General features: G+C 48.9%; 1 protein-coding gene across 2 annotated transcripts in view; it reads left to right on the top strand.

Annotated features, from left to right (window-relative positions):
* Positions 1–18,915: 18,915 nt before the first annotated feature.
* LOC121003533 (zinc finger protein 501-like) overlaps positions 18,916–26,104 on the top strand; it is a 434,191-nt gene continuing 427,002 nt past the window's right edge. For both annotated transcript variants that reach the window (XM_040435429.1, XM_040435430.1), the window contains exons 1-3: positions 18,916–18,966; positions 19,049–19,172; positions 19,260–19,354. In XM_040435429.1, the coding sequence (XP_040291363.1) occupies positions 18,943–18,966; positions 19,049–19,172; positions 19,260–19,354 (243 nt within the window). In that variant the 5' untranslated portion in view covers positions 18,916–18,942. The remainder of the gene's footprint in view (positions 18,967–19,048; positions 19,173–19,259; positions 19,355–26,104) is intronic.

The raw sequence follows: 26,104 nt of genomic DNA, 5'->3' as shown, positions 1-26,104 counted from the left end.
ACTTAGCTAAAAAGGCCCGATAAAAGGAAAGCACAGGTTGTTGGGTTGCCAGGATGGAAATATACAAAGTCCATCAAAGATACATGTTTTGATGCAGGCCGATTTCCCACAAGAACCTGGTCCGGGCCCAGCTACAGTTTTTTTTTTTTTTTTTTGGGCGATTGTCTTAGGTAGGGGCTCATTTTTTTCAGGATGAGGTACCATTTTGTGGGACATGAGCCTTTTTGATCGCTTGGTGTTGCACTTTTTGTGATGTGAGGTGACAAAAATTGCTTTTTTTACACCGTTTTTTATTTATTTATTTTTTATGGTGTTTATCGGACAGGGTGGATCATGTGATATATTTATAGAGCCGGTCATTACGGACGCGGCGATACCAAATATGTGTGGGTTTTGTTAGTTTTTTTCAGTGTTTTTATTATAAAATAAGGTGAAAGGGGCGTTTTTTTTCTTTTTTACTTTATTAATTTTATTAAAAGCATTTGTTTTTTACTTTTTTTCTTTACTTTATTTCTGACTTTCACTTTTGGGGGTCTGATCCCCTCTGCGATGCATTGCAATACATCTGTATTGTATTGCATTGCCTGTTAGTGTATTACACTGAGTAATACACTAACAGGTTGCCTAGGAGACGGGCCTAAGGCTGGATCTCCTCGGCACCCGTAGAAGGCAGTTTCCGATGCCATGCAAGGCATTGGGCAGCCTCTGCACGGCATCGGGCTGCCTTGTGTCGTATCGGGTCCCCGCCACAGCAGCGCAGGGACTCGATGTGCTCCATCACCCGACACAAACCCCTTCTATGTCGCGGTCAGCACGGACAGCGTCATAGAAGGGGTTAATCCGCCGGCATTGGCTTTTACAGCGAGGCCGGCGGATACAGCAGGGGCCCGGCTACCACGGACTGCCGGGACCCTGCAGTGATCGCGCGTGCACCGCTCCGGTGCCCGCACGATTACTATGACGTACTATTACATCAAATTACAGGAACGCAGTGGTTCCCATGACATAGTAGTACGTCATGGGTCGGGAAGGGGTCTTGTAGAAGACTTGAACATTAAAATATAAATTTTTGCAGATGACACTAAACTGTGTAAAGTAATTTACACTGAAGAGGACAGTATACTACTACAGAGGGATCTGGATAGACTGGAGGCTTGGGCAGAGAAGTGGCACACTGGAACACTGACAAATGTAAAGTTATACACATGGGAAGGAATAATGCAAGTCACCCGTACATACTAAATGGTAAAACACTTGGTAACACTGACATGGAAAAGGACCTAGAAATTTTAGTGAACAGCAAACTAAGCTGCAAAAAACAGTGTCAGGCAGCTGCTGCCAAGGCCAATATGATAATGGGTTGCATCAAAAGGGGCATAGAACATAGTCCTACCACTTTACAATTCGCTAGTCAGACCACACATGGAGTACTGTGTACAGTTCTGGGCTCCAGTGAACAAGGCAGACATAGCAGAGCTGGAGAGGGTCCAGAGGAGGGCAACTAAAGTAATAACTGGAATGGGGCAACTACAGTACCCTGAAAGATTATCAACATTAGGGTTCTTCACTTTAGGAAAAAGACAACTGAGGAGAGATCTAATAACTATTGTGGGGATTCGCTCTGGTAGACAGGAGGATGCAGTATAGAGGCTAAGACCAGTTTGTAACTCAAAAACTTCAACGTTTTATTCACACTTATGGCAACAAAACAGTACGACAGTCCAGTTTTGGTGTTTATTCACACCTAGACAGTTCATACAGCAAAAGAGTCACCTGTTATCTTAGGTGTTAGTTGACACCCGATCAGCATTGCTGAGGACAGAACAGACCTCCCAAACTCAGGCCTCCAGCCTAGCACCGGCTCAGATCCCAATCCAGCGATTACCAGAGCTCCTCTGTCAGAAAGAGCGGTAATTACCACCAGCTGACACTGCTGGCTGTTTTTCTTTTTTTTATATATAGGAACGCCACTCAGCACTTTGACTACTCCCAGTAAGAGCCGTCCTGGATCAGCTATTACAGCTATACTAAATAACAAGGTGTCAAACAGCAACTACTGCTGACACATCAAAACTGGCTTTTACTCAACCGAGGCCAGGAACCTCAGTGACACATACCTTCCGTCAATGACGATCTCTAGCGCCTTCCTACACTATGTATAAATATATCAGGGGTCAGTACAGAGATCTCTCCCATCATCTATTTATCCCCAGGACTGTAACTGTGACGAGGGGACATCCTCTGCGTCTGGAGGAAAGAAGGTTTGTACACAAACATAGAAGAGGATTCTTTACGGTAAGAGCAGTGAGACTATGGAGCTCTCTGCCTGAGGAGGTGGTGATGGTGAGTACAATAAAGGAATTCAAGAGGGGCCTGGATGTATTTCTGGAGTGTAATAATATTACAGGCTATAGCTACTAGAGAGGGGTCGTTGATCCAGGGAGTTATTCTGATGCCTGATTGGAGTCGGGAAGGAATTTTTTATTCCCCTAATGTGGGGAAAATTGGCTTCTACCTCACAGGGTTTTTGCCTTCCTCTCGATCAACTTGCAGGATAACAGGCCGAACTGGATGGACAGATGTCTTTTTTCGGCCTTATACACCATGTTACTATGACTGCAGGTAACATTACCACATTATTAGCACTAGTGTTATCTGTGGTTTTACATAGGACTGCAGGTAACATCTACTATAATATCTGTACTCAGAGAATTATCTCTGTGTTAGGCCTCATGCACACGACCGTTGTTTTGGTCCGCATCCGAGCTGCCGTTTTTGCGGCTCGGGTGCGGACCCATTAACTTCAATGGGGCCGCAAAAGATGCGGACAGCACTCCGTGTGCTGTCCGCATCCGTTGCACCGTTCTGTGGCCCCGCAAATAAAATATAGCATGTCCTATTCTTGTCTGTTTTGCGGACAAGAATAGGCATGTCTACAATGGGCCACCCGTTCCGTTCCGCAAATTGCATAAGACACACGGGGCGGCTTCCGTTTTTTGCGGATCCGCAGTTTGCGGACCGCAAAAAACAGCACGGTTGTGTGCATGTAGCCTTACTTGTGGTGTTAGTTAGGACTGCAGGTGATATCAACATTATCTGTACTTGAACTGGCCCAGATCTGGCAGGACAGTCTCGGAGTTCGGTGCCTACTTGGCTTTCATACTAATTTTGAATGGGGGGGGGGGGGGGGCTATTAAAATTTTACTCATAAACAGCTTGGTTGTATACACATACAGCTCAATTACACAGATACAGCTCATCTACATAAACATCACACACATACAGCACTGCTACATACACACTGGAATTACAAACAGCACAGCAGATAAACCCAGTCATGTGATCTCCATAACTCCTCCCACACATAGTCACATGGTCGTGACATCACCACAGGTCCTTTACTTCCTCCTGCAGCACAACCTGGAGTTTACTCCTCCCACACATGATCACATGGTCATGACATCACCAAAGGTCATTTAGAAACATAGAATGTGTCGGCAGATAAGAACCATTTGGCCCATCTAGTCTGCCCAATATACTGAGTACTATGGATAGCCCCCGGCCCTATCTTATATGAAAGATGGCCTTATGCCTATCCCATGCATGCTTAAACTCCTCCACTGTATTTGCAGCTACCACTTCTGCAGGAAGGCTATTTACTTCCTACTGTAGCACAGCCTAGAGCCCGACTCCTCCCACACATGATCACATGGTCGTGACATCACCACAGATCCTTTACTTCCTACTGTAGCATAGCCTGGAGCCTGACTCCTCCCACACATGATCACATGGTCGTGACATCACCACAGGTCCTTTACTTCCGCCTGCAGCAGAGCCTGACTCCTCCCACACATGATCACATGGCTGTGACATCACCACAGGTCCTTTACTTCCTCCTGCAGCACAGCCTGGTGCCTGACTCCTCCCACACATGATCACATGGTCGTGACATCACCACAGGTCCTTTACTTCCGCCTGCAGCAGAGCCTGACTCCTCCCACACATAATCACATGGTCATGACATCACCACAGGTCCTTTACTTCCTCCTGCAGCACAGCCTGGAGCCTGACTCCCCCTGCACATGATCACCTTGGTCTTGGTACCCTCACAGGATCTCTGAGTCCTCTTACAGGGCAACCTGAAGCCTGACTCCTCCCACACATGATCACATGGTCGTGACATCACCACAGGTCCTTTACTTCCTCCTGCAGCACAGCCTGGAGCCTGACTCCTCCCACACATGATCACATGATCGTGACATCACCACAGGTCCTTTACTTCCTCCTGCAGCACAGCCTGGAGCCTGACTCCCCCTGCACATGATCACCTTGGTCTTGGTACCCTCACAGGATCTCTGAGTCCTCTTACAGGGCAACCTGAAGCCTGACTCCTCCCACACATGATCACATGGTCGTGACATCACCACAGGTCCTTTACTTCCTCCTGCAGCACAGCCTGGAGCCTGACTCCTCCCACACATGATCACATGATCGTGACATCACCACAGGTCCTTTACTTCCTCCTGCAGCACAGCCTGGAGCCTGACTCCCCCTGCACATGATCACCTTGGTCTTGGTACCCTCACAGGATCTCTGAGTCCTCTTACAGGGCAACCTGGAGCCTGACTCCTCCCACACATGATCACATGGTTATGACATCATCTCAGGTCCTTTACTTCCTCCTGTAGCACAGCCTGGAGCCTGACTCCTCCCACAAACGATCACATGGTCATGACATCATCTCAGGTCCTTTACTTCCTCCTGCAGCACAGCCTGGAGCCTGACTCCTCCCACACATGATCACATGATCGTGACATCACCCCAGGTCCTTTACTTCCTCCTGCAGCACAACCTGGAGCCTGACTCCCCCTGTACATGATCACCTGGTCTTGGTACCCTCACAGGATCTCTGAGTCCTCTTACAGGGCAACCTGAAGCCCGACTCCTCCCACACATGATCACATGGTCGTGACATCACCACAGGTCCTTTACTTCCTCCTGCAGCACAGCCTGGAGCCTGACTCCTCCCACACATGATCACATGATCGTGACATCACCACAGGTCCTTTACTTCCTCCTGCAGCACAGCCTGGAGCCTGACTCCCCCTGCACATGATCACCTTGGTCTTGGTACCCTCACAGGATCTCTGAGTCCTCTTACAGGGCAACCTGGAGCCTGACTCCTCCCACACATGATCACATGGTTATGACATCATCTCAGGTCCTTTACTTCCTCCTGTAGCACAGCCTGGAGCCTGACTCCTCCCACAAACGATCACATGGTCATGACATCATCTCAGGTCCTTTACTTCCTCCTGCAGCACAGCCTGGAGCCTGACTCCTCCCACACATGATCACATGATCGTGACATCACCCCAGGTCCTTTACTTCCTCCTGCAGCACAACCTGGAGCCTGACTCCCCCTGTACATGATCACCTGGTCTTGGTACCCTCACAGGATCTCTGAGTCCTCTTACAGGGCAACCTGAAGCCCGACTCCTCCCACACATGATCACATGGTCGTGACATCATCTCAGGTACTTTTCGTCCACCTGCCCCACAGCCGGGAGCCTGACTCCTGTAGATGCTGAAAGAAATAGAAATCCAGGACCCTCCATGGTGAAGGATCGCCCAGGTAAGAGGAGCGCTCACCGGCTCCGCACCTGTAAGGCTGTTCAGACCTGCGTTATAGATGCAGCACGGAGCAGCCTTCAGGACCTTTATACCTCACCAACAAAGAGGGACACATTGTGTGCACTAGGCCACGCCTCTAACTCCGCCCACAACATGCCTGTACACCTCATTCCACCCAGTCCCCTTAATGCCCACATAGTAATTATTTCCCCTTCATGTCACCGCACAGTATTTATGCCCACAGTGCCCCCCAGTAATATGCAAACATTGTGCCCCCCCAGTAATGTGCCCATATTGTGCCCCCCAGTAATGTGTCCACATTGTGCTCCCCCAGTAATGTGCCCACATTGTGCTCCCCAGTAATATGCCCACATTGTGCTCCCCCAGTAATGTGCCCACATTGTGCTCCCCAGTAATATGCCCACATTGTGCTCCCCCAGTAATGTGCCCACTTCGTGCCCCCCAGTAATATGCTCACATTGTGCCCCCCCAGTAATATGGCCACATTGTGCCCCCCCTCCCCGGTAATATGCCCACTTTGTGCCCCCCCGGTAATATGCCCACATTGTGCCCCCCAGTAATATGCCCACATTGTGCCCCCCGGTAATATGCCCACATTGTGCCCCCCGGTAATATGCCCACATTGTGCCCCCCGGTAATATGCCCACATTGTGCCCCCCGGTAATATGCCCACATTGTGCCCCCCGGTAATATGCCCACATTGTGCCCCCCGGTAATATGCCCACATTGTGCCCCCCGGTAATATGCCCACATTGTGCCCCCCCAGTAATATGGCCACATTGTGCCCCCCCTCCCCGGTAATATGCCCACATTGTGCCCCCCCGGTAATATGCCCACATTGTGCCCCCCCGGTAATATGCCCACATTGTGCCCCCCCGGTAATATGCCCACATTGTGCCCCCCCGGCAATATGCCCACATTGTGCCCCCCGGTAATATGCCCACATTGTGCCCCCCGGTAATATGCCCACATTGTGCCCCCCGGTAATATGCCCACATTGTGCCCCCCGGTAATATGCCCACATTGTGCCCCCCCCGTAATATTCCCACATTGTGCCCCCCCCCGTAATATTCCCACATTGTGCCCCCCCAGTACTGTGCCCACATTTTGCTCCCCTAGTAATGTGCCCACATTTTGCTCCCCTAGTAATGTGCCTACATTGTGCTCCCCCAGTAATGTGCCCACATTGTGCTCCCCCAGTAATGTGCCCACATTGTGCCCTCCAGTAATGTGCCCTCCAGTAGTGTGCCCACATTGTGCCCTCCAGTAATGTGCCCACATTGTGCCCTCCAGTAATGTGCCCACATTGTGCCCTCCAGTAATGTGCCCACATTGTGCCCTCCAGTAATGTGCCCACATTGTGCCCTCCAGTAATGTGCCCACATTGTGCCCTCCAGTAATGTGCCCACATTGTGCCCTCCAGTAATGTGCCCACATTGTGCCCTCCAGTAATGTGCCCACATTGTGCCCTCCAGTAATGTGCCCACATTGTGCCCTCCAGTAATGTGCCCACATTGTGCCCTCCAGTAATGTGCCCACATTGTGCCCTCCAGTAATGTGCCCACATTGTGCCCTCCAGTAATTTGCCCACATTGTGCCCTCCAGTAATTTGCCCACATTGAGCCCCCCAGTAATATTCCCACATTGAGCCCCCCAGTAATATTCCCACATTGAGCCCCCCAGTAATATTCCCACATTGAGCCCCCCAGTAATATTCCCACATTGAGCCCCCCAGTAATATTCCCACATTGAGCCCCCCAGTAATATTCCCACATTGAGCCCCCCAGTAATATTCCCACATTGAGCCCCCCAGTAATATTCCCACATTGAGCCCCCCAGTAATATTCCCACATTGAGCCCCCCAGTAATATTCCCACATTGAGCCCCCCAGTAATATTCCCACATTGAGCCCCCCAGTAATATTCCCACATTGAGCCCCCCAGTAATATTCCCACATTGAGCCCCCCAGTAATATTCCCACATTGAGCCCCCCAGTAATATTCCCACATTGAGCCCCCCAGTAATATTCCCACATTGAGCCCCCCAGTAATATTCCCACATTGAGCCCCCCAGTAATATTCCCACATTGAGCCCCCCAGTAATATTCCCACATTGAGCTCCCAGTAATATGCCCACATTGTGCCACCCAGAAATACTGTGTACAGTTCTGGGCTCCAGTGAACAAGGCAGACATAGCAGAGCTGGAGAGGGTCCAGAGGAGGGCAACTAAAGTAATAACTGGAATGGGGCAACTACAGTACCCTGAAAGATTATCAACATTAGGGTTCTTCACTTTAGGAAAAAGACAACTGAGGAGAGATCTAATAACTATTGTGGGGATTCGCTCTGGTAGACAGGAGGATGCAGTATAGAGGCTAAGACCAGTTTGTAACTCAAAAACTTCAACGTTTTATTCACACTTATGGCAACAAAACAGTACGACAGTCCAGTTTTGGTGTTTATTCACACCTAGACAGTTCATACAGCAAAAGAGTCACCTGTTATCTTAGGTGTTAGTTGACACCCGATCAGCATTGCTGAGGACAGAACAGACCTCCCAAACTCAGGCCTCCAGCCTAGCACCGGCTCAGATCCCAATCCAGCGATTACCAGAGCTCCTCTGTCAGAAAGAGCGGTAATTACCACCAGCTGACACTGCTGGCTGTTTTTCTTTTTTTTATATATAGGAACGCCACTCAGCACTTTGACTACTCCCAGTAAGAGCCGTCCTGGATCAGCTATTACAGCTATACTAAATAACAAGGTGTCAAACAGCAACTACTGCTGACACATCAAAACTGGCTTTTACTCAACCGAGGCCAGGAACCTCAGTGACACATACCTTCCGTCAATGACGATCTCTAGCGCCTTCCTACACTATGTATAAATATATCAGGGGTCAGTACAGAGATCTCTCCCATCATCTATTTATCCCCAGGACTGTAACTGTGACGAGGGGACATCCTCTGCGTCTGGAGGAAAGAAGGTTTGTACACAAACATAGAAGAGGATTCTTTACGGTAAGAGCAGTGAGACTATGGAGCTCTCTGCCTGAGGAGGTGGTGATGGTGAGTACAATAAAGGAATTCAAGAGGGGCCTGGATGTATTTCTGGAGTGTAATAATATTACAGGCTATAGCTACTAGAGAGGGGTCGTTGATCCAGGGAGTTATTCTGATGCCTGATTGGAGTCGGGAAGGAATTTTTTATTCCCCTAATGTGGGGAAAATTGGCTTCTACCTCACAGGGTTTTTGCCTTCCTCTCGATCAACTTGCAGGATAACAGGCCGAACTGGATGGACAGATGTCTTTTTTCGGCCTTATACACCATGTTACTATGACTGCAGGTAACATTACCACATTATTAGCACTAGTGTTATCTGTGGTTTTACATAGGACTGCAGGTAACATCTACTATAATATCTGTACTCAGAGAATTATCTCTGTGTTAGGCCTCATGCACACGACCGTTGTTTTGGTCCGCATCCGAGCTGCCGTTTTTGCGGCTCGGGTGCGGACCCATTAACTTCAATGGGGCCGCAAAAGATGCGGACAGCACTCCGTGTGCTGTCCGCATCCGTTGCACCGTTCTGTGGCCCCGCAAATAAAATATAGCATGTCCTATTCTTGTCTGTTTTGCGGACAAGAATAGGCATGTCTACAATGGGCCACCCGTTCCGTTCCGCAAATTGCATAAGACACACGGGGCGGCTTCCGTTTTTTGCGGATCCGCAGTTTGCGGACCGCAAAAAACAGCACGGTTGTGTGCATGTAGCCTTACTTGTGGTGTTAGTTAGGACTGCAGGTGATATCAACATTATCTGTACTTGAACTGGCCCAGATCTGGCAGGACAGTCTCGGAGTTCGGTGCCTACTTGGCTTTCATACTAATTTTGAATGGGGGGGGGCTATTAAAATTTTACTCATAAACAGCTTGGTTGTATACACATACAGCTCAATTACACAGATACAGCTCATCTACATAAACATCACACACATACAGCACTGCTACATACACACTGGAATTACAAACAGCACAGCAGATAAACCCAGTCATGTGATCTCCATAACTCCTCCCACACATAGTCACATGGTCGTGACATCACCACAGGTCCTTTACTTCCTCCTGCAGCACAACCTGGAGTTTACTCCTCCCACACATGATCACATGGTCATGACATCACCAAAGGTCATTTAGAAACATAGAATGTGTCGGCAGATAAGAACCATTTGGCCCATCTAGTCTGCCCAATATACTGAGTACTATGGATAGCCCCCGGCCCTATCTTATATGAAAGATGGCCTTATGCCTATCCCATGCATGCTTAAACTCCTCCACTGTATTTGCAGCTACCACTTCTGCAGGAAGGCTATTTACTTCCTACTGTAGCACAGCCTAGAGCCCGACTCCTCCCACACATGATCACATGGTCGTGACATCACCACAGATCCTTTACTTCCTACTGTAGCATAGCCTGGAGCCTGACTCCTCCCACACATGATCACATGGTCGTGACATCACCACAGGTCCTTTACTTCCGCCTGCAGCAGAGCCTGACTCCTCCCACACATGATCACATGGCTGTGACATCACCACAGGTCCTTTACTTCCTCCTGCAGCACAGCCTGGTGCCTGACTCCTCCCACACATGATCACATGGTCGTGACATCACCACAGGTCCTTTACTTCCGCCTGCAGCAGAGCCTGACTCCTCCCACACATAATCACATGGTCGTGACATCACCACAAGTCCTTTACTTCCTCCTGCAGCACAGCCTAGAGCCTGACTCCTCCCACACATGATCACATGGTCATGACATCACCACAGGTCCTTTACTTCCTCCTGCAGCACAGCCTGGAGCCTGACTCCCCCTGCACATGATCACCTTGGTCTTGGTACCCTCACAGGATCTCTGAGTCCTCTTACAGGGCAACCTGAAGCCTGACTCCTCCCACACATGATCACATGGTCGTGACATCACCACAGGTCCTTTACTTCCTCCTGCAGCACAGCCTGGAGCCTGACTCCTCCCACACATGATCACATGATCGTGACATCACCACAGGTCCTTTACTTCCTCCTGCAGCACAGCCTGGAGCCTGACTCCCCCTGCACATGATCACCTTGGTCTTGGTACCCTCACAGGATCTCTGAGTCCTCTTACAGGGCAACCTGAAGCCTGACTCCTCCCACACATGATCACATGGTCGTGACATCACCACAGGTCCTTTACTTCCTCCTGCAGCACAGCCTGGAGCCTGACTCCTCCCACACATGATCACATGATCGTGACATCACCACAGGTCCTTTACTTCCTCCTGCAGCACAGCCTGGAGCCTGACTCCCCCTGCACATGATCACCTTGGTCTTGGTACCCTCACAGGATCTCTGAGTCCTCTTACAGGGCAACCTGGAGCCTGACTCCTCCCACACATGATCACATGGTTATGACATCATCTCAGGTCCTTTACTTCCTCCTGTAGCACAGCCTGGAGCCTGACTCCTCCCACAAACGATCACATGGTCATGACATCATCTCAGGTCCTTTACTTCCTCCTGCAGCACAGCCTGGAGCCTGACTCCTCCCACACATGATCACATGATCGTGACATCACCCCAGGTCCTTTACTTCCTCCTGCAGCACAACCTGGAGCCTGACTCCCCCTGTACATGATCACCTGGTCTTGGTACCCTCACAGGATCTCTGAGTCCTCTTACAGGGCAACCTGAAGCCCGACTCCTCCCACACATGATCACATGGTCGTGACATCACCACAGGTCCTTTACTTCCTCCTGCAGCACAGCCTGGAGCCTGACTCCTCCCACACATGATCACATGATCGTGACATCACCACAGGTCCTTTACTTCCTCCTGCAGCACAGCCTGGAGCCTGACTCCCCCTGCACATGATCACCTTGGTCTTGGTACCCTCACAGGATCTCTGAGTCCTCTTACAGGGCAACCTGGAGCCTGACTCCTCCCACACATGATCACATGGTTATGACATCATCTCAGGTCCTTTACTTCCTCCTGTAGCACAGCCTGGAGCCTGACTCCTCCCACAAACGATCACATGGTCATGACATCATCTCAGGTCCTTTACTTCCTCCTGCAGCACAGCCTGGAGCCTGACTCCTCCCACACATGATCACATGATCGTGACATCACCCCAGGTCCTTTACTTCCTCCTGCAGCACAACCTGGAGCCTGACTCCCCCTGTACATGATCACCTGGTCTTGGTACCCTCACAGGATCTCTGAGTCCTCTTACAGGGCAACCTGAAGCCCGACTCCTCCCACACATGATCACATGGTCGTGACATCATCTCAGGTACTTTTCGTCCACCTGCCCCACAGCCGGGAGCCTGACTCCTGTAGATGCTGAAAGAAATAGAAATCCAGGACCCTCCATGGTGAAGGATCGCCCAGGTAAGAGGAGCGCTCACCGGCTCCGCACCTGTAAGGCTGTTCAGACCTGCGTTATAGATGCAGCACGGAGCAGCCTTCAGGACCTTTATACCTCACCAACAAAGAGGGACACATTGTGTGCACTAGGCCACGCCTCTAACTCCGCCCACAACATGCCTGTACACCTCATTCCACCCAGTCCCCTTAATGCCCACATAGTAATTATTTCCCCTTCATGTCACCGCACAGTATTTATGCCCACAGTGCCCCCCAGTAATATGCAAACATTGTGCCCCCCCAGTAATGTGCCCATATTGTGCCCCCCAGTAATGTGTCCACATTGTGCTCCCCCAGTAATGTGCCCACATTGTGCTCCCCAGTAATATGCCCACATTGTGCTCCCCCAGTAATGTGCCCACATTGTGCTCCCCAGTAATATGCCCACATTGTGCTCCCCCAGTAATGTGCCCACTTCGTGCCCCCCAGTAATATGCTCACATTGTGCCCCCCCAGTAATATGGCCACATTGTGCCCCCCCTCCCCGGTAATATGCCCACTTTGTGCCCCCCCGGTAATATGCCCACATTGTGCCCCCCAGTAATATGCCCACATTGTGCCCCCCGGTAATATGCCCACATTGTGCCCCCCGGTAATATGCCCACATTGTGCCCCCCGGTAATATGCCCACATTGTGCCCCCCGGTAATATGCCCACATTGTGCCCCCCCGTAATATGCCCACATTGTGCCCCCCGGTAATATGCCCACATTGTGCCCCCCGGTAATATGCCCACATTGTGCCCCCCCAGTAATATGGCCACATTGTGCCCCCCCTCCCCGGTAATATGCCCACATTGTGCCCCCCCGGTAATATGCCCACATTGTGCCCCCCCGGTAATATGCCCACATTGTGCCCCCCCGGTAATATGCCCACATTGTGCCCCCCCCGGCAATATGCCCACATTGTGCCCCCCGGTAATATGCCCACATTGTGCCCCCCGGTAATATGCCCACATTGTGCCCCCCGGTAATATGCCCACATTGTGCCCCCCGGTAATATGCCCACATTGTGCCCCCCCCCGTAATATTCCCACATTGTGCCCCCCCCCCGTAATATTCCCACATTGTGCCCCCCCAGTACTGTGCCCACATTTTGCTCCCCTAGTAATGTGCCCACATTTTGCTCCCCTAGTAATGTGCCTACATTGTGCTCCCCCAGTAATGTGCCCACATTGTGCTCCCCCAGTAATGTGCCCACATTGTGCCCTCCAGTAATGTGCCCTCCAGTAGTGTGCCCACATTGTGCCCTCCAGTAATGTGCCCACATTGTGCCCTCCAGTAATGTGCCCACATTGTGCCCTCCAGTAATGTGCCCACATTGTGCCCTCCAGTAATGTGCCCACATTGTGCCCTCCAGTAATGTGCCCACATTGTGCCCTCCAGTAATGTGCCCACATTGTGCCCTCCAGTAATGTGCCCACATTGTGCCCTCCAGTAATGTGCCCACATTGTGCCCTCCAGTAATGTGCCCACATTGTGCCCTCCAGTAATGTGCCCACATTGTGCCCTCCAGTAATGTGCCCACATTGTGCCCTCCAGTAATTTGCCCACATTGTGCCCTCCAGTAATTTGCCCACATTGAGCCCCCCAGTAATATTCCCACATTGAGCCCCCCAGTAATATTCCCACATTGAGCCCCCCAGTAATATTCCCACATTGAGCCCCCCAGTAATATTCCCACATTGAGCCCCCCAGTAATATTCCCACATTGAGCCCCCCAGTAATATTCCCACATTGAGCCCCCCAGTAATATTCCCACATTGAGCCCCCCAGTAATATTCCCACATTGAGCCCCCCAGTAATATTCCCACATTGAGCCCCCCAGTAATATTCCCACATTGAGCCCCCCAGTAATATTCCCACATTGAGCCCCCCAGTAATATTCCCACATTGAGCCCCCCAGTAATATTCCCACATTGAGCCCCCCAGTAATATTCCCACATTGAGCCCCCCAGTAATATTCCCACATTGAGCCCCCCAGTAATATTCCCACATTGAGCCCCCCAGTAATATTCCCACATTGAGCCCCCCAGTAATATTCCCACATTGAGCCCCCCAGTAATATTCCCACATTGAGCCCCCCAGTAATATTCCCACATTGAGCCCCCCAGTAATATTCCCACATTGAGCCCCCCAGTAATATTCCCACATTGAGCTCCCAGTAATATGCCCACATTGTGCCACCCAGAAATATGCCCACATTGTGCCACCTAGTAATATGCCCAGTTATGTGCCCCCAGTATTATGCCCACATTGTGCCCCCAGTAATATGCCCACATTGTGCCCCCAGTAATATGCCCACATTGTGCCCCCAGTAATATGCCCACATTGTGCCCCCCAGTAATATGCCCACATTGTGCCCCCCAGTAATATGCCCACATTGTGCCCCCCAGTAATATGCCCACATTGTGCCCCCCAGTAATATGCCCACATTGTGCCCCCCAGTAATATGCCCACATTGTGCCCCCCAGTAATATGCCCACATTGTGCCCCCCAGTAATATGCCCACATTGTGCCCCCCAGTAATATGCCCACATTGTGCCCCCCAGTAATATGCCCACATTGTGCCCCCCAGTAATATGCCCACATTGTGCCCCCCAGTAATATGCCCACATTGTGCCCCCCCAGTAATATGCCCACATTGTGCCCCCCCAGTAATATGCCCACATTGTGCCTTTCCCAGTAATATGACCACATTGTGCCCCACAGTAATATGACCACATCGTGCCCCTGATTAATATGCCCACTTTGTGCCCCGATTAATATGCCCACTTTGTGCCCCGATTAATATGCCCACATTGTGCCCCCCAGTAATATGCCCACATTGTGCCTTTCCCAGTAATATGCCCACATTGTGCCCCACAGTAATATGACCACATTGTGCCCCTGATTAATATGCCCACTTTGTGCCCCGATTAATATGCCCACTTTGTGCCCCGATTAATATGCCCACTTTGTGCCCCGATTAATATGCCCACATTGTGCCCCCCCCAGTAATATGCCCACATTGTGCCCCCCAGTAATATGCCCACATTGTGCCCCCCAGTAATATGCCCACATTGTGCCCCCCAGTAATATGCCCACATTGTGCCCCCCAGTAATATGCCCACATTGAGCCCCCCAGTAATATGCCCACATTGAGCCCCCCAGTAATATGCCCACATTGAGCCCCCCAGTAATATGCCCACATTGTGCCCCCCCAGTAATATGCCCACATTGTGCCCCCCCAGTAATATGCCCACATTTTGCCCCCCCAGTAATATGCCCACATTTTGCCCCCCCCAGTAATATGCCCACATTTTGCCCCCCCCAGTAATATGCCCACATTTTGCCCCCCCCAGTAATATGCCCACATTGTGCGCCCCCCCCAGTAATATGCCCACATTGTGCCCCCCCCCAGTAATATGCCCACATTGTGCGCCCGCCCAGTAATATGCCCACATTGTGCCCCCCCCCGGTAATATGCCCACATTGTGCCCCCCCCAGTAATATGCCCACATTGTGCCCCCCCAGTAATATGCCCACATTGTGCCCCCCAGTAATATGCCCACATTGTGCCCCCCAGTAATGACCACATTGTGCCCCCCAATAATATGCCCACATTGTGCCCCCCAATAATATGCCCACATTGTGCCCCTAACAGAATGTAAAAAAAAAAAAAAAAACACCACATACTTACCTTTTTCCTAGCAGCAGCAGCAGGACATCGGCTGCTCTAGTCTGTGAAGGAGGAGGAGCCAAGGCTAACGGCCAGACCCGCCCCCCCGTACAGACCAGAGGTGTGGAGAGCCGGCAGGGGGAGGGATGATGAAGAAGGGAGCCGATGCCGGCGATGGCTCTCTGCTTCATCGTAATACGTATGGAAGCAGATACAGCTGCCAGAAATCGGGACAGCCACTGAAATCTGGGACTGTCCCTCCGGGATGGTTGGGAGGTATGCGGCATTGACGTTCAGCCCCATTCACTATAAATGGGACTGTCGGCGATCCTGCCGCAACACAGCAAATATGGGGAGAAGTAAATGCTAGTGTCAAACTAGCCTAAGGTTCTGCACATGGAAAGATCCGCTGCTTCACCCACCGGGAATAAACAGATTCCCGAGAAGATGCACCAGGAAGTAAACACGCAGGCTTCTGGGGCAGGACACTAGCTTAAAGATAATTATAATAAAAAACAATTGACAAGAGTTCACTTCTAACGTAAAACACGTTTCGAGGACCAGCCTTCCCCTCTTTCAGGTACAACAAAAGCCTGGAGCAGGGGCCGTTATATAGATAACATATCCAGGAGATCTCAGAGACGTGGACTGGACCAGGGGCCGTTATATAGAAGACATATCCAGGAGATCTCAGAGACGTGGACTGGAACAGGGGCCGTTATATAGAAGACATATCCAGGAGATCTCAGAGACGTGGACTGGAGCAGGGGGCGTTATAGAGAAGACATATCCAGGAGATCTCAGAGACGTGGACTGGAGCAGGGGGCATTATATAAAAGACATATCCAGGAGATCTCAGAGACGTGGACTGGAGGAGGGGGCGTTATATAGAAGACATATCCAGGAGATCTCAGAGATGTGGACTGGAACAGGGGCCGTTATATAGAAGACATATCCAGGAGATCTCAGAGACGTGGACTGGAGCAGGGGCCGTTATATAGAAGACATATCCAGGAGATGTCAGAGACGTGGACTGGAGCAGGGGGCGTTATATAGAAGACATATCCAGGAGATGTCAGAGACGTGGACTGGAGCAGGGGGCGTTATATAGAAGACATATCCAGGAGATGTCAGAGACGTGGACTGGACCAGGGGGCGTTATATAGAAGACATATCCAGGAGATGTCAGAGACGTGGACTGGAGGAGGGGACGTTATATAGAAGACATATCCAGGAGATCTCAGAGATGTGGACTGAAGGAGAGGGCGTTATATAGAAGACATATCCAGGAGATGTCAGAGACATGGACTGGAGCAGGGGGCGTTATATAGAAGACATATCCAGGAGATCTCAGAGACGTGGACTGGAGCAGGGGGCGTTATATAGAAGACATATCCTGGAGACCTCAGAGACGTGGACTGGAGGAGGGGGCGTTATATAGAAGACATATCCAGGAGATGTCAGAGACATGGACTGGAGCAGGGGGCGTTATATAGAAGACATATCCAGGAGATCTCAGAGATGTGGACTGGAGAAGGAGGCATTATATAGAAGACATATCCAGGACATCTCAGAGACGTGGACTGGAGCAGGGGACGTTATATAGAAGACATATCCAGGAGATCTCAGAGATGTGGACTGGAGGAGGGGGCGTTATATAGAAGACATATCCAGGAGATCTCAGAGATGTGGACTGGAGCAGGGGACATTATATAAAATACATATCCAGGAGATCTCAGAGATGTGGACTGGAGCAGGGGTCGTTATATAGAAGACATATCCAGGAGATCTCAGAGACATGGACTGGAGCAGGGGTCGTTATATAGAAGACATATCCAGGAGATCTGAGACGTGGACTGGACCAGAGGGCGTTATATAGAAGACATATCCAGGAGATCTCAGGGACATGGACTGGCCCAGAGGACGTTATATAGAAGACATATCCTGGAGATCTCAGAGACGTGGACTGGACCAGAGGGCGTTATATAGAAGACATATCCAGGAGATCTCAGAGACGTGGACTGGAGCAGGGGGGTGTTATATAGAAGACATATCCAGGAGATCTCAGAGACGTGGACTGGAACAGGGTAAAACATACTAAAAAACTGTTCATAAAAATTTACTATAAAGATGTATAATATAATACTCGCCACCTACTTATGTGGCGCATGCGCGTACAGGAAGGAAACCCCGGCATGCAGGAAGCAAGCAGGAAAGTGAGACAGGAAGCGGTAGCCATGCTTGTACACTATAGGAAAAAGCTCCGTCCTGTACCTTAATTTATTGCTAATATTTTCCACAGCGTTTTACAATTTCCCGTATAACACAGGACTTGTAGAATGCTCCAGTACTGAGGCTCCTTTGGTCTCCTTTAGTCTGTTTACATCACTGCAGGGACAGTATTGATCGGAGCTCTGATGGCAGTATGTATATCACCTGACTATTAACTCTTAGGATGGTCTATAGCGGTCGTGTGCTGTTCATACTGGCATCACTAGTGACGTCGTTTATCATCTGTATGGTCATGTGAAGACGTGACATACCATGAAACTGCCTGGCCTTACCAAATGGAGGAAAAGTTTTGACAAGCTATTCAACTTATATTTCGTTCCCTATAATAGGAGAGAACACAACATCTACACTTTATTGTCTCCTCCTATTATCTCCAGTTATTGTATTTTACATTAGATTTTGTATTATTTTACGTTGTCTCATCTTCTCTCCATTCAGGTTCCTACAATATAGGATCCGCTCAGTGGATATCTTCTATATAAGATCCTTCTCCTGATTCACCCATCAAGAATGGACAGGGACAAGATGGCGGAGAGTATAATAAATCTCACCCTAGAGATCCTCTTTCAGTTTACTGGAGAGGTGAGAGCTTCTGATGATGTCACATTGCATCATCTTATCTATGTTACTAACAGATAGACATTATTGGAGAGGTGAGGGACTCTGGAGATGTATGGAGTGGATATTTATTACTGTGTCTCTCCATAACCAGGACTACACAGTAGTGAAGAAGACCTCTAGTGAGCGCTGTCAGGCCCCTGTGTCTGAAGGATGGGGAAGAACCCTGAGCCCAATCAAGGGGCCTCCACCTCACCCCCTGATACATGAGGAAATCAATAGAGAGAAGATCCTAGAACTCACGAACAAGATGATTGAGCTGCTGACTGGAGAGGTGACACTGTTGGGAATGCTGGGACATTATACAGGAACGCTATGAAGGGATCTGGGTGATGACTGTATCATTGTGTTGTCAGGTTCCTATAAGGTGTCAGGATGTCACCGTCTATTTCTCCATGGAAGAGTGGGAGTATTTAGAAGTACACAAAGATCAGTACAAGGATGTCATGATGGATGATCACCGGCCCCGCACATTACCAGGTAATAGACATGACTAAATAAATACACACGTCCTCTCATTATCTGTATGTAAGGAATGAGTTCAGTGACTGGATGTGTTTCCGACAGTTAAGGAAGAGAGAAGAACACCGGAGAGATGTCCCAGTCCTCTTCTTCTACAGGATGGTTCAGAAGAACATCACAATGTCCCACAGGAAGATCAGGTAGATGGAGATAATATCTCATGAAATGTCCCCTATCATCTGTAGTAGACTGTGAAGATCTTGGGCCAAATTTATCATTACTCTGACAGCTCACTCCACTTTAACATATGGCTAAAGTCAGTTTTAGCCAAGTCAGATTTATGATCGGCCCTTTAAGACTGTAATAAATGTGGTTTGATGGTAGCAGTTTATCCGTCAGTAAGCAGCTTTACAAAAGTCGCACATCTTTACGAAAAAGTCGCACGTTTTTATGAAAAAGTCGCATGTTCTATTAAAAAGTCTCATAAGATAAGCATGGTCCTCACTGGAGTGAAATTGCGACTTTTTTGCGACTTTTTTGCGACTTTTTTAAATAGTCCCAATAGTAAATCTGTCTAGAGATTCATTTACATAAGAAAACACGCCCACTTTCAGAAAACTGGCGAGCATAGCGCAGAGCAGAAAAAAGTCGCAAATTTGTGCGCAGTTTTAGCGTTTGGGACTTTTTTTGGGACTTTTTCACTCCATTATTCTGACCTGAGCTAATGATAAATCTGGCCCCTTGTGTTCAGTCTTGTTTTATCCACCAGTATTATATTTTTTATCCTTGTGTAATTAGAAAGATCGAGATGACAGGATTACAGCTGACCATAGACATTACATGTTTTCTGGAGCTTCTCACAATTTTCTGTCTATGGAGACTTTTATGATGGGTTCTTATGTAAACTGCTGAAGACCTTTGGTGTTCACAGAAGATTGATTTCAACAATTCTCAGAGCAGTCCTCAGCTAAGACCATACGATACTAGTAGAGATGAGCAAATTTCTCAAAAAGATTTGATTTGATCCAAATTTATTTGTGGCGAATCACATAAAAAAACAGCTATTTCCTTATCATCCACCATGACGGCTACCATGGAGAGATGACCCTTGACTTCTATAGGGGCAGGAACACAGAGAGTTTCAAAGGCCACCACCCACTCTAACCCTCAGTGTTTTCCTGTCCGTATGGAGCACCTACACAGAGCACCTCCAGTAGGAGGTATCGTTAGGGGTACCTGTATACACCTGAGGATTTTATCCTGAACTCCCTCGGCCCTCCTGCAGTTCATTCCAATGCTGGGCAGAGGTGGAGCAACGGGAGGGAACTCGTCCTCAGCTTGGGGGCCTGCTTTCCCTCCACAGAGAACCCGGGGTCTTCCTTCCCTTCTATACGAGGAAGCTGACCGCAAATCCAGCGCTGCAGAGGACATGGACTTGGGCCCTTCCGAACCTAGACCAATTGATGGTGATGAAAGTCTGTCGGAAGGTGAAATTGTTGAGGATGATAGAAAATTTTTCTTCTCATCCGCGGAAATTGACAACCTATTGGCAGTGTACGGTGTACTATGGGCATAGAGGACGTCCAGAAACCTAAATCTGTTCAGGACGAGATGTTCGGGGGGCTCAGAGCAAAAAGATCTAAAGTTTTCCCTGTGAACGAGAACATTAGAGATATGATCTTAGACGAATGGAGTGATCCTGAAAGAAAACTAGGAGTTTCCAGGGAATTTAAACAAAGGTTACTGTTTGACCCAACAGAAACAAAAATATTTAATGAGACACCAAAAATCGATGTACAAGTCGCTACAGAACATCTAAAGCAAAACTTTTGATCTATTACCTTCTCCGGCGAATAGGTGTTTGGTCCTGTGTTGGACACAATACTGGAAAAGGCAGCAGACACAAAAAAGGTTTTTCCTGAAGAGAAAAAGAAAAAACCCTTTCGCCCCTATTCCTCTCAGTCTAAGTCATATAGAGGCAAAGTTAAAACGGGTCGGTGGAGTTATCCCAAAGGGGGCAAAGGCAGAGGGTTCCTCCTCAAACCACAGAATAAACAAACCAACAAACAATGACGCCAAAGTAGGGGGCAGATTGAGGAAATTTCTGTTATCTTGGCAGGAAGTGACCCAGAATCCTTGGGTCATGAACTTAATCCAGAACGGATATCGTATAGAGCTTTCCTCAATCCCCCCAAGAAGGTTTCAGCTAACTTCTCACAACCCCAAAACATTGCAAAAAATCTGGCAGGGAGTCCTAGATTTAAAATCAACAGGCGTGATAACAGAGGTCCCCACCCCAGATAGAGGGAGGGTTTTTTACTCAAGTTTATTTCTGGTCCAAAAACCAGACGGATCCTCCCGTACTATAATAAATCTAAAAGAGTTAAATCAACACATATTATACCGGAAATTCTAAATGGAGTCCATTTCCTCCATCATTCCACTAATCAAAAAAGGTTCATACATGACGTCCATAGACCTAAAAGACGCGTATTATCACGTCCCCCATACATCAACAGTCTCAGGCCTACTTAAAGAGGACTTTTCACCGATCCTGACATTGTGAACTAAGTATCATGACATATACAGCGGCGCCCAGGGATCTCACTGCACTTACTATTATCCCTCCGTTCTCCCGCTGCGTACGAATTCTCGCGCCTGCGCCGTGTGCGTCTGTATTCGGCGCAGGCGCAGTGAATGTCTGACCGCTGCCTGCACAGACATCTCGGTCATCGGCGCAGGAGCAGTGGAGATGTCTGTGCAGGGAGCGGTCAGACATTCACTGCGCCTGCGCAGAATACAGACGCGCACGGCGCAGGCACGAGAATTCGTCCACTGGCTCAGATGAAGGATGGCATTCAAGAGGAGCTGGGCGGGCTTAACGGACGAGCGGGGCGGCATACAATGTGAGTAGACCGAGCCTCTAGGTGCTGAAAAGACGCCCCCATAGCACCTAGAGGCTCATTAGCATATTAATAAAAGTTCGTTTTTTTGTGAAACGGATCCACACACAGGTCTGAGAATAGCATTGTTAGGTAGATCAGACACAAGCAGATCGCTAGTGTCTGAGAGCTAATTACGTCAAAATGAGGTGGTAGAAACCCTTTAAAGGGCTCTGAAAACCTAGAAGCAGACTACCTGAGCAGGAAAACTATAGATCAGGGAGAGTGGTCCCTGTGCCAGGATGCTTTCCTAAAAATTTGCGGAAAGTGAGAAACTTCTCAAATAGATTTGTTCGCGTCAAAAGAAAATGTAAAAGTCAAACGCTTCTGCTCCCTGAATCCCAGAGACCGACCATGGGCAATCGATGCGTTCTCAACCAAGTGGACATGGAACCTGGCATACGCTTTTCCTCCCTGGTCCCAGGGTACTTAAAAAAATCGAGAGGGATCCAACAACAGTAATACTGGTGGTCCCATTCTGGCCGAAAAGAAGCTGGTTCTCCATCCTGAAAGACCTAGCCTTAGAGGAACCTTGGGAAATCCCATACCATCCGAACCTGCTGTCACAGGGCCCAATCAGTCATCAGAACCCCAGCCTGTTCTGTCTTTCAGCCTGTATCCTGAGGTCGAAATGCTGAAAAGTAAAGGTCTCTCAGGGAAAGTCATCAATACCCTAAAATTGAGCCGTAGAAAAGTAACCACGGCCATATATATGAAAATATGGAAAAGGTACTGTTCCTGGCTAGGGGATACCTGCCCTAACAAATCACCACCCTGCATCCAGAAAATTCTAGATTTTCTCCAAAAGGGCCTAGACATGGGGCTTAAACCTAACACATTAAAGGTGCAAATATCGGCCCTAGCAGAATTCTATGATTCTGACCTATCAAACCACAGGTGGATTAAACGATTCATGAGAGCGGCTTCCAGAATAAGACCATCCCTTACGAATAAATTACCACAATGGGACTTAAATCTGGTATTAAGAGGACTGACAAAACCCCCGTTCACTCCTTTGTCAGACATCTCATTAAAACATCTATCATACAAAGTGGCTTTTTTGATCGCCATTACATCAGCCAGACGCCTAGGGGAAATCCAGGCCCTCTCATGTAAAGAACCTTACCTCTCAGTTTTTCCAGATAGGATAGTTCTAAAATTAGATCCCGGTTTTCTCCCCAAGGTCGTATCAAACTTCCACAGGGATCAAGAAATTATTTTACCATCTTTTCCTCCAGATATCCTTCAGCCGGAAGAATCTCAATTCCATCTCCTTGATGTACGAGACACCATTGTGTTATACTTAGCCGCTACTAAAGAATTTAGGAAAGACAATAACCTCCTAGTCCAGTTCGCCGGTCAGAACAAAGGAAAAAAAAGTGTCAAAGGCCTCCATCGGTAGATGGATTAAATCTACCATCTCATGCTGCTACTCCATGCAGGGCCTGAATAACCCAACCAACATTAGAGCCCATTCCACTAGGGCTATGGTATCTTCCTGGGCAGAGAAGGCCGGTGTTTCACTGGATACTATATGCAAAGCGGCCACTTGGTCTAATATAATACTTTCATAAAACACTATCGTCTGGATGTTTCAGCCAGTGCAGACCTGACCTTCAGTCGTAAAATTCTGCAGGCAGCGTTCCCCCCCCTCTACATAGTAATTTGGTAGTTCTCCATGGTAGCCGTCATGGTGGATGATAAGGAAAACCGTAATTAGACTTACCGGTAATTTTGTTTCCTTGAATCCACCATGACTGCTCAGATATTCCCACCCTGGGTAAACTTTGTCAGAGAGTAAGAAGTAATACTTTAAAAATATATATATATATATATATATTTTTATATATACTATTGTCACTGGTGGTTGAATATGCTATTATAATATTCATTAGGCTGCACCCCCCTGACAAAGTTGAGAGGATGTCAGCAGTAAGTTTGTGTTGACGTCACTGATTATTTTGCCCTTTCTCTGATCCGTCAGAACAATAACCCCCAAAAAACAGATCTTGTCTGTGGAGCATACGCCTTCTCTCGGACAGCAATTGGTCAGTAATCCATCAGTATTGCTAAAGACCAAAAAAAAGTGGATCCAAAACAGAGATGACACGTGAATGGAATATTTGCATGTCTTCTGTGTTTTGTACCCACTCCTGCTTTTGGCTTCCAAATCATAAGCAAATCATCATGCAAAATAGGGACCATGTCATACAGGCATTACAGCTGCTACTTAGACAAAATTTGTTGTGCTTCTCATTTTTCCTTCCTTCTGACAGATCAGAAGAAGAGTCAAATAAATCATGATGTCAACCAGGCCAAAAAGGCAAAATAGTGGCCCAGGCATTGAGTGGGGAGGGTGGGAACAGCATGGGAATTTTACAGAGTGGGTCAGTGGCAGAGTGTTGAGGTGGCAGCAGCATGAGAAGACCACAGAGTGGCCCAGTGACATAGTGGTGAGGTGGCAGCAGCATAAGGAGACCACAGAGTAGGGAGGTGGTGGGTGGCAGTAGGAACACCTGGCAGCAGGTGTGTGTGGCATCAGGTGGGTGGCAGCATCAGAATAGTAGCTGAAGCAGGTAGCCAGAAGAAACAGGTCTCTTTTGACAAATTTTAGGTGTGGCACCATGGATGATCTAGTCTGATGCATCACGCACTGGTGTGTGTAAATCCTGGCTGATTCAGGCCTGATTCATCTTCACAAAGGTCAGTTTCTCCACATTTTGGGTGGACAGGCAGGTTCTCCTTGGGGAAACTATAGCCCCCGCTGCACTAAACACCTACTCTGATGCCACACTGCTGGCCGGGCAGGAAAGCTTGTCCAAGGCAAACTCGGCCAGTTGCGGCCACAAATCGAGTTTGGCTGCCCAGTAGTCCAGGGGATCTTTGATGTGGGGTGGCAGGGTGCACTCCAAGTATGCCACAACCTGCTGGTCCAGGTTCTGCTCCATGTCTAGCTGCTGCTGCTGGTGAGTAGGCAGCGGCCAACTGACTACACGGGAGAGCCAGTAGTCATCCCTCTGCAAGCATGTGAGCATGCATCTGGCCATTTGCGCAAGTGACTCGGAGGGACTCCCTGCCTCCATCTTCACTGCATACTGTGTCTGTGTAATCTGACTTGTATTATCACCCTGTAGCTCCTCCGGCTTCTCCTGCTTATCCTCTCCTGTCACCTGTGTAGAAAAACCACCCATTTCTCTATGCATTGCTTTTGCTCGAATGTCCTCCTACTCCTCCTCCTGCACTAGTTCAGCCTGCACAGGGCTCATGTGGCCGTGAGATATAGTCGCCACGTCTTCTGTCCAGCCAGATTTAGCAGCATCTTTTCCAGGACATGAATCAGTGGAATGACGCTGTTCATTCCGTAGTCCTGGCCACTGAGAAATAAGCGGCCTCCTCAAAGGGCCCTAGCAAACGGCAGGTGTCACGCATAAGCTGCCACTGGCTAACATCGAAGTTACACAGGGGAGTACCTCTGTCTGCCTGTATCATCAAGAAATCGTTTACAGCCTTTCTCTGTTCATATAATCAGTCCAAAATATGGAGGGTGGAATACCAACGATTGGAAACGTCGCATATCAGCCTATGTTGGGGGACGCCGTTCTGTCGCTACTGCTCAAGAAGGGTGTGCTTTGCGGTGTACCAGTGGATTAAGTGCATGCAGAGTTTCCTGGCCATTTTCAGGATGTCTTGTAAAGGGGGTGAAGACTTCAGGAACCACTTTACAACAAGATTGAACACGTGCGCCATGCAGGGCACATGGCTCAGCCCTCCTTAACTCAGTGCTGACGCCATGTTCTTCACGTTGTTGGTCCCCATGGTTCTAATTTTGAGTTGTTGAGGAGAAAGCCAGGATTCGATTTCTTGATGAAGGATGCGGAGCAGTTCCTCCCCTGTGTGACTCAGTTTGCCCAGGCAAACCAGGCGCAGAACAGCGTGACACCGCCGTGCCCTGCACATGTGATATACTGGAGGAGCACTGTGAATTGTCCCTGCAGTGGAGGCTGAGGA

This window comes from Bufo bufo, chromosome 6, assembly GCF_905171765.1.
Source record: "Bufo bufo chromosome 6, aBufBuf1.1, whole genome shotgun sequence".
Lineage (NCBI taxonomy): Eukaryota > Metazoa > Chordata > Amphibia > Anura > Bufonidae > Bufo > Bufo bufo.
This window is presented reverse-complemented; position numbering and strand designations above follow the sequence as displayed.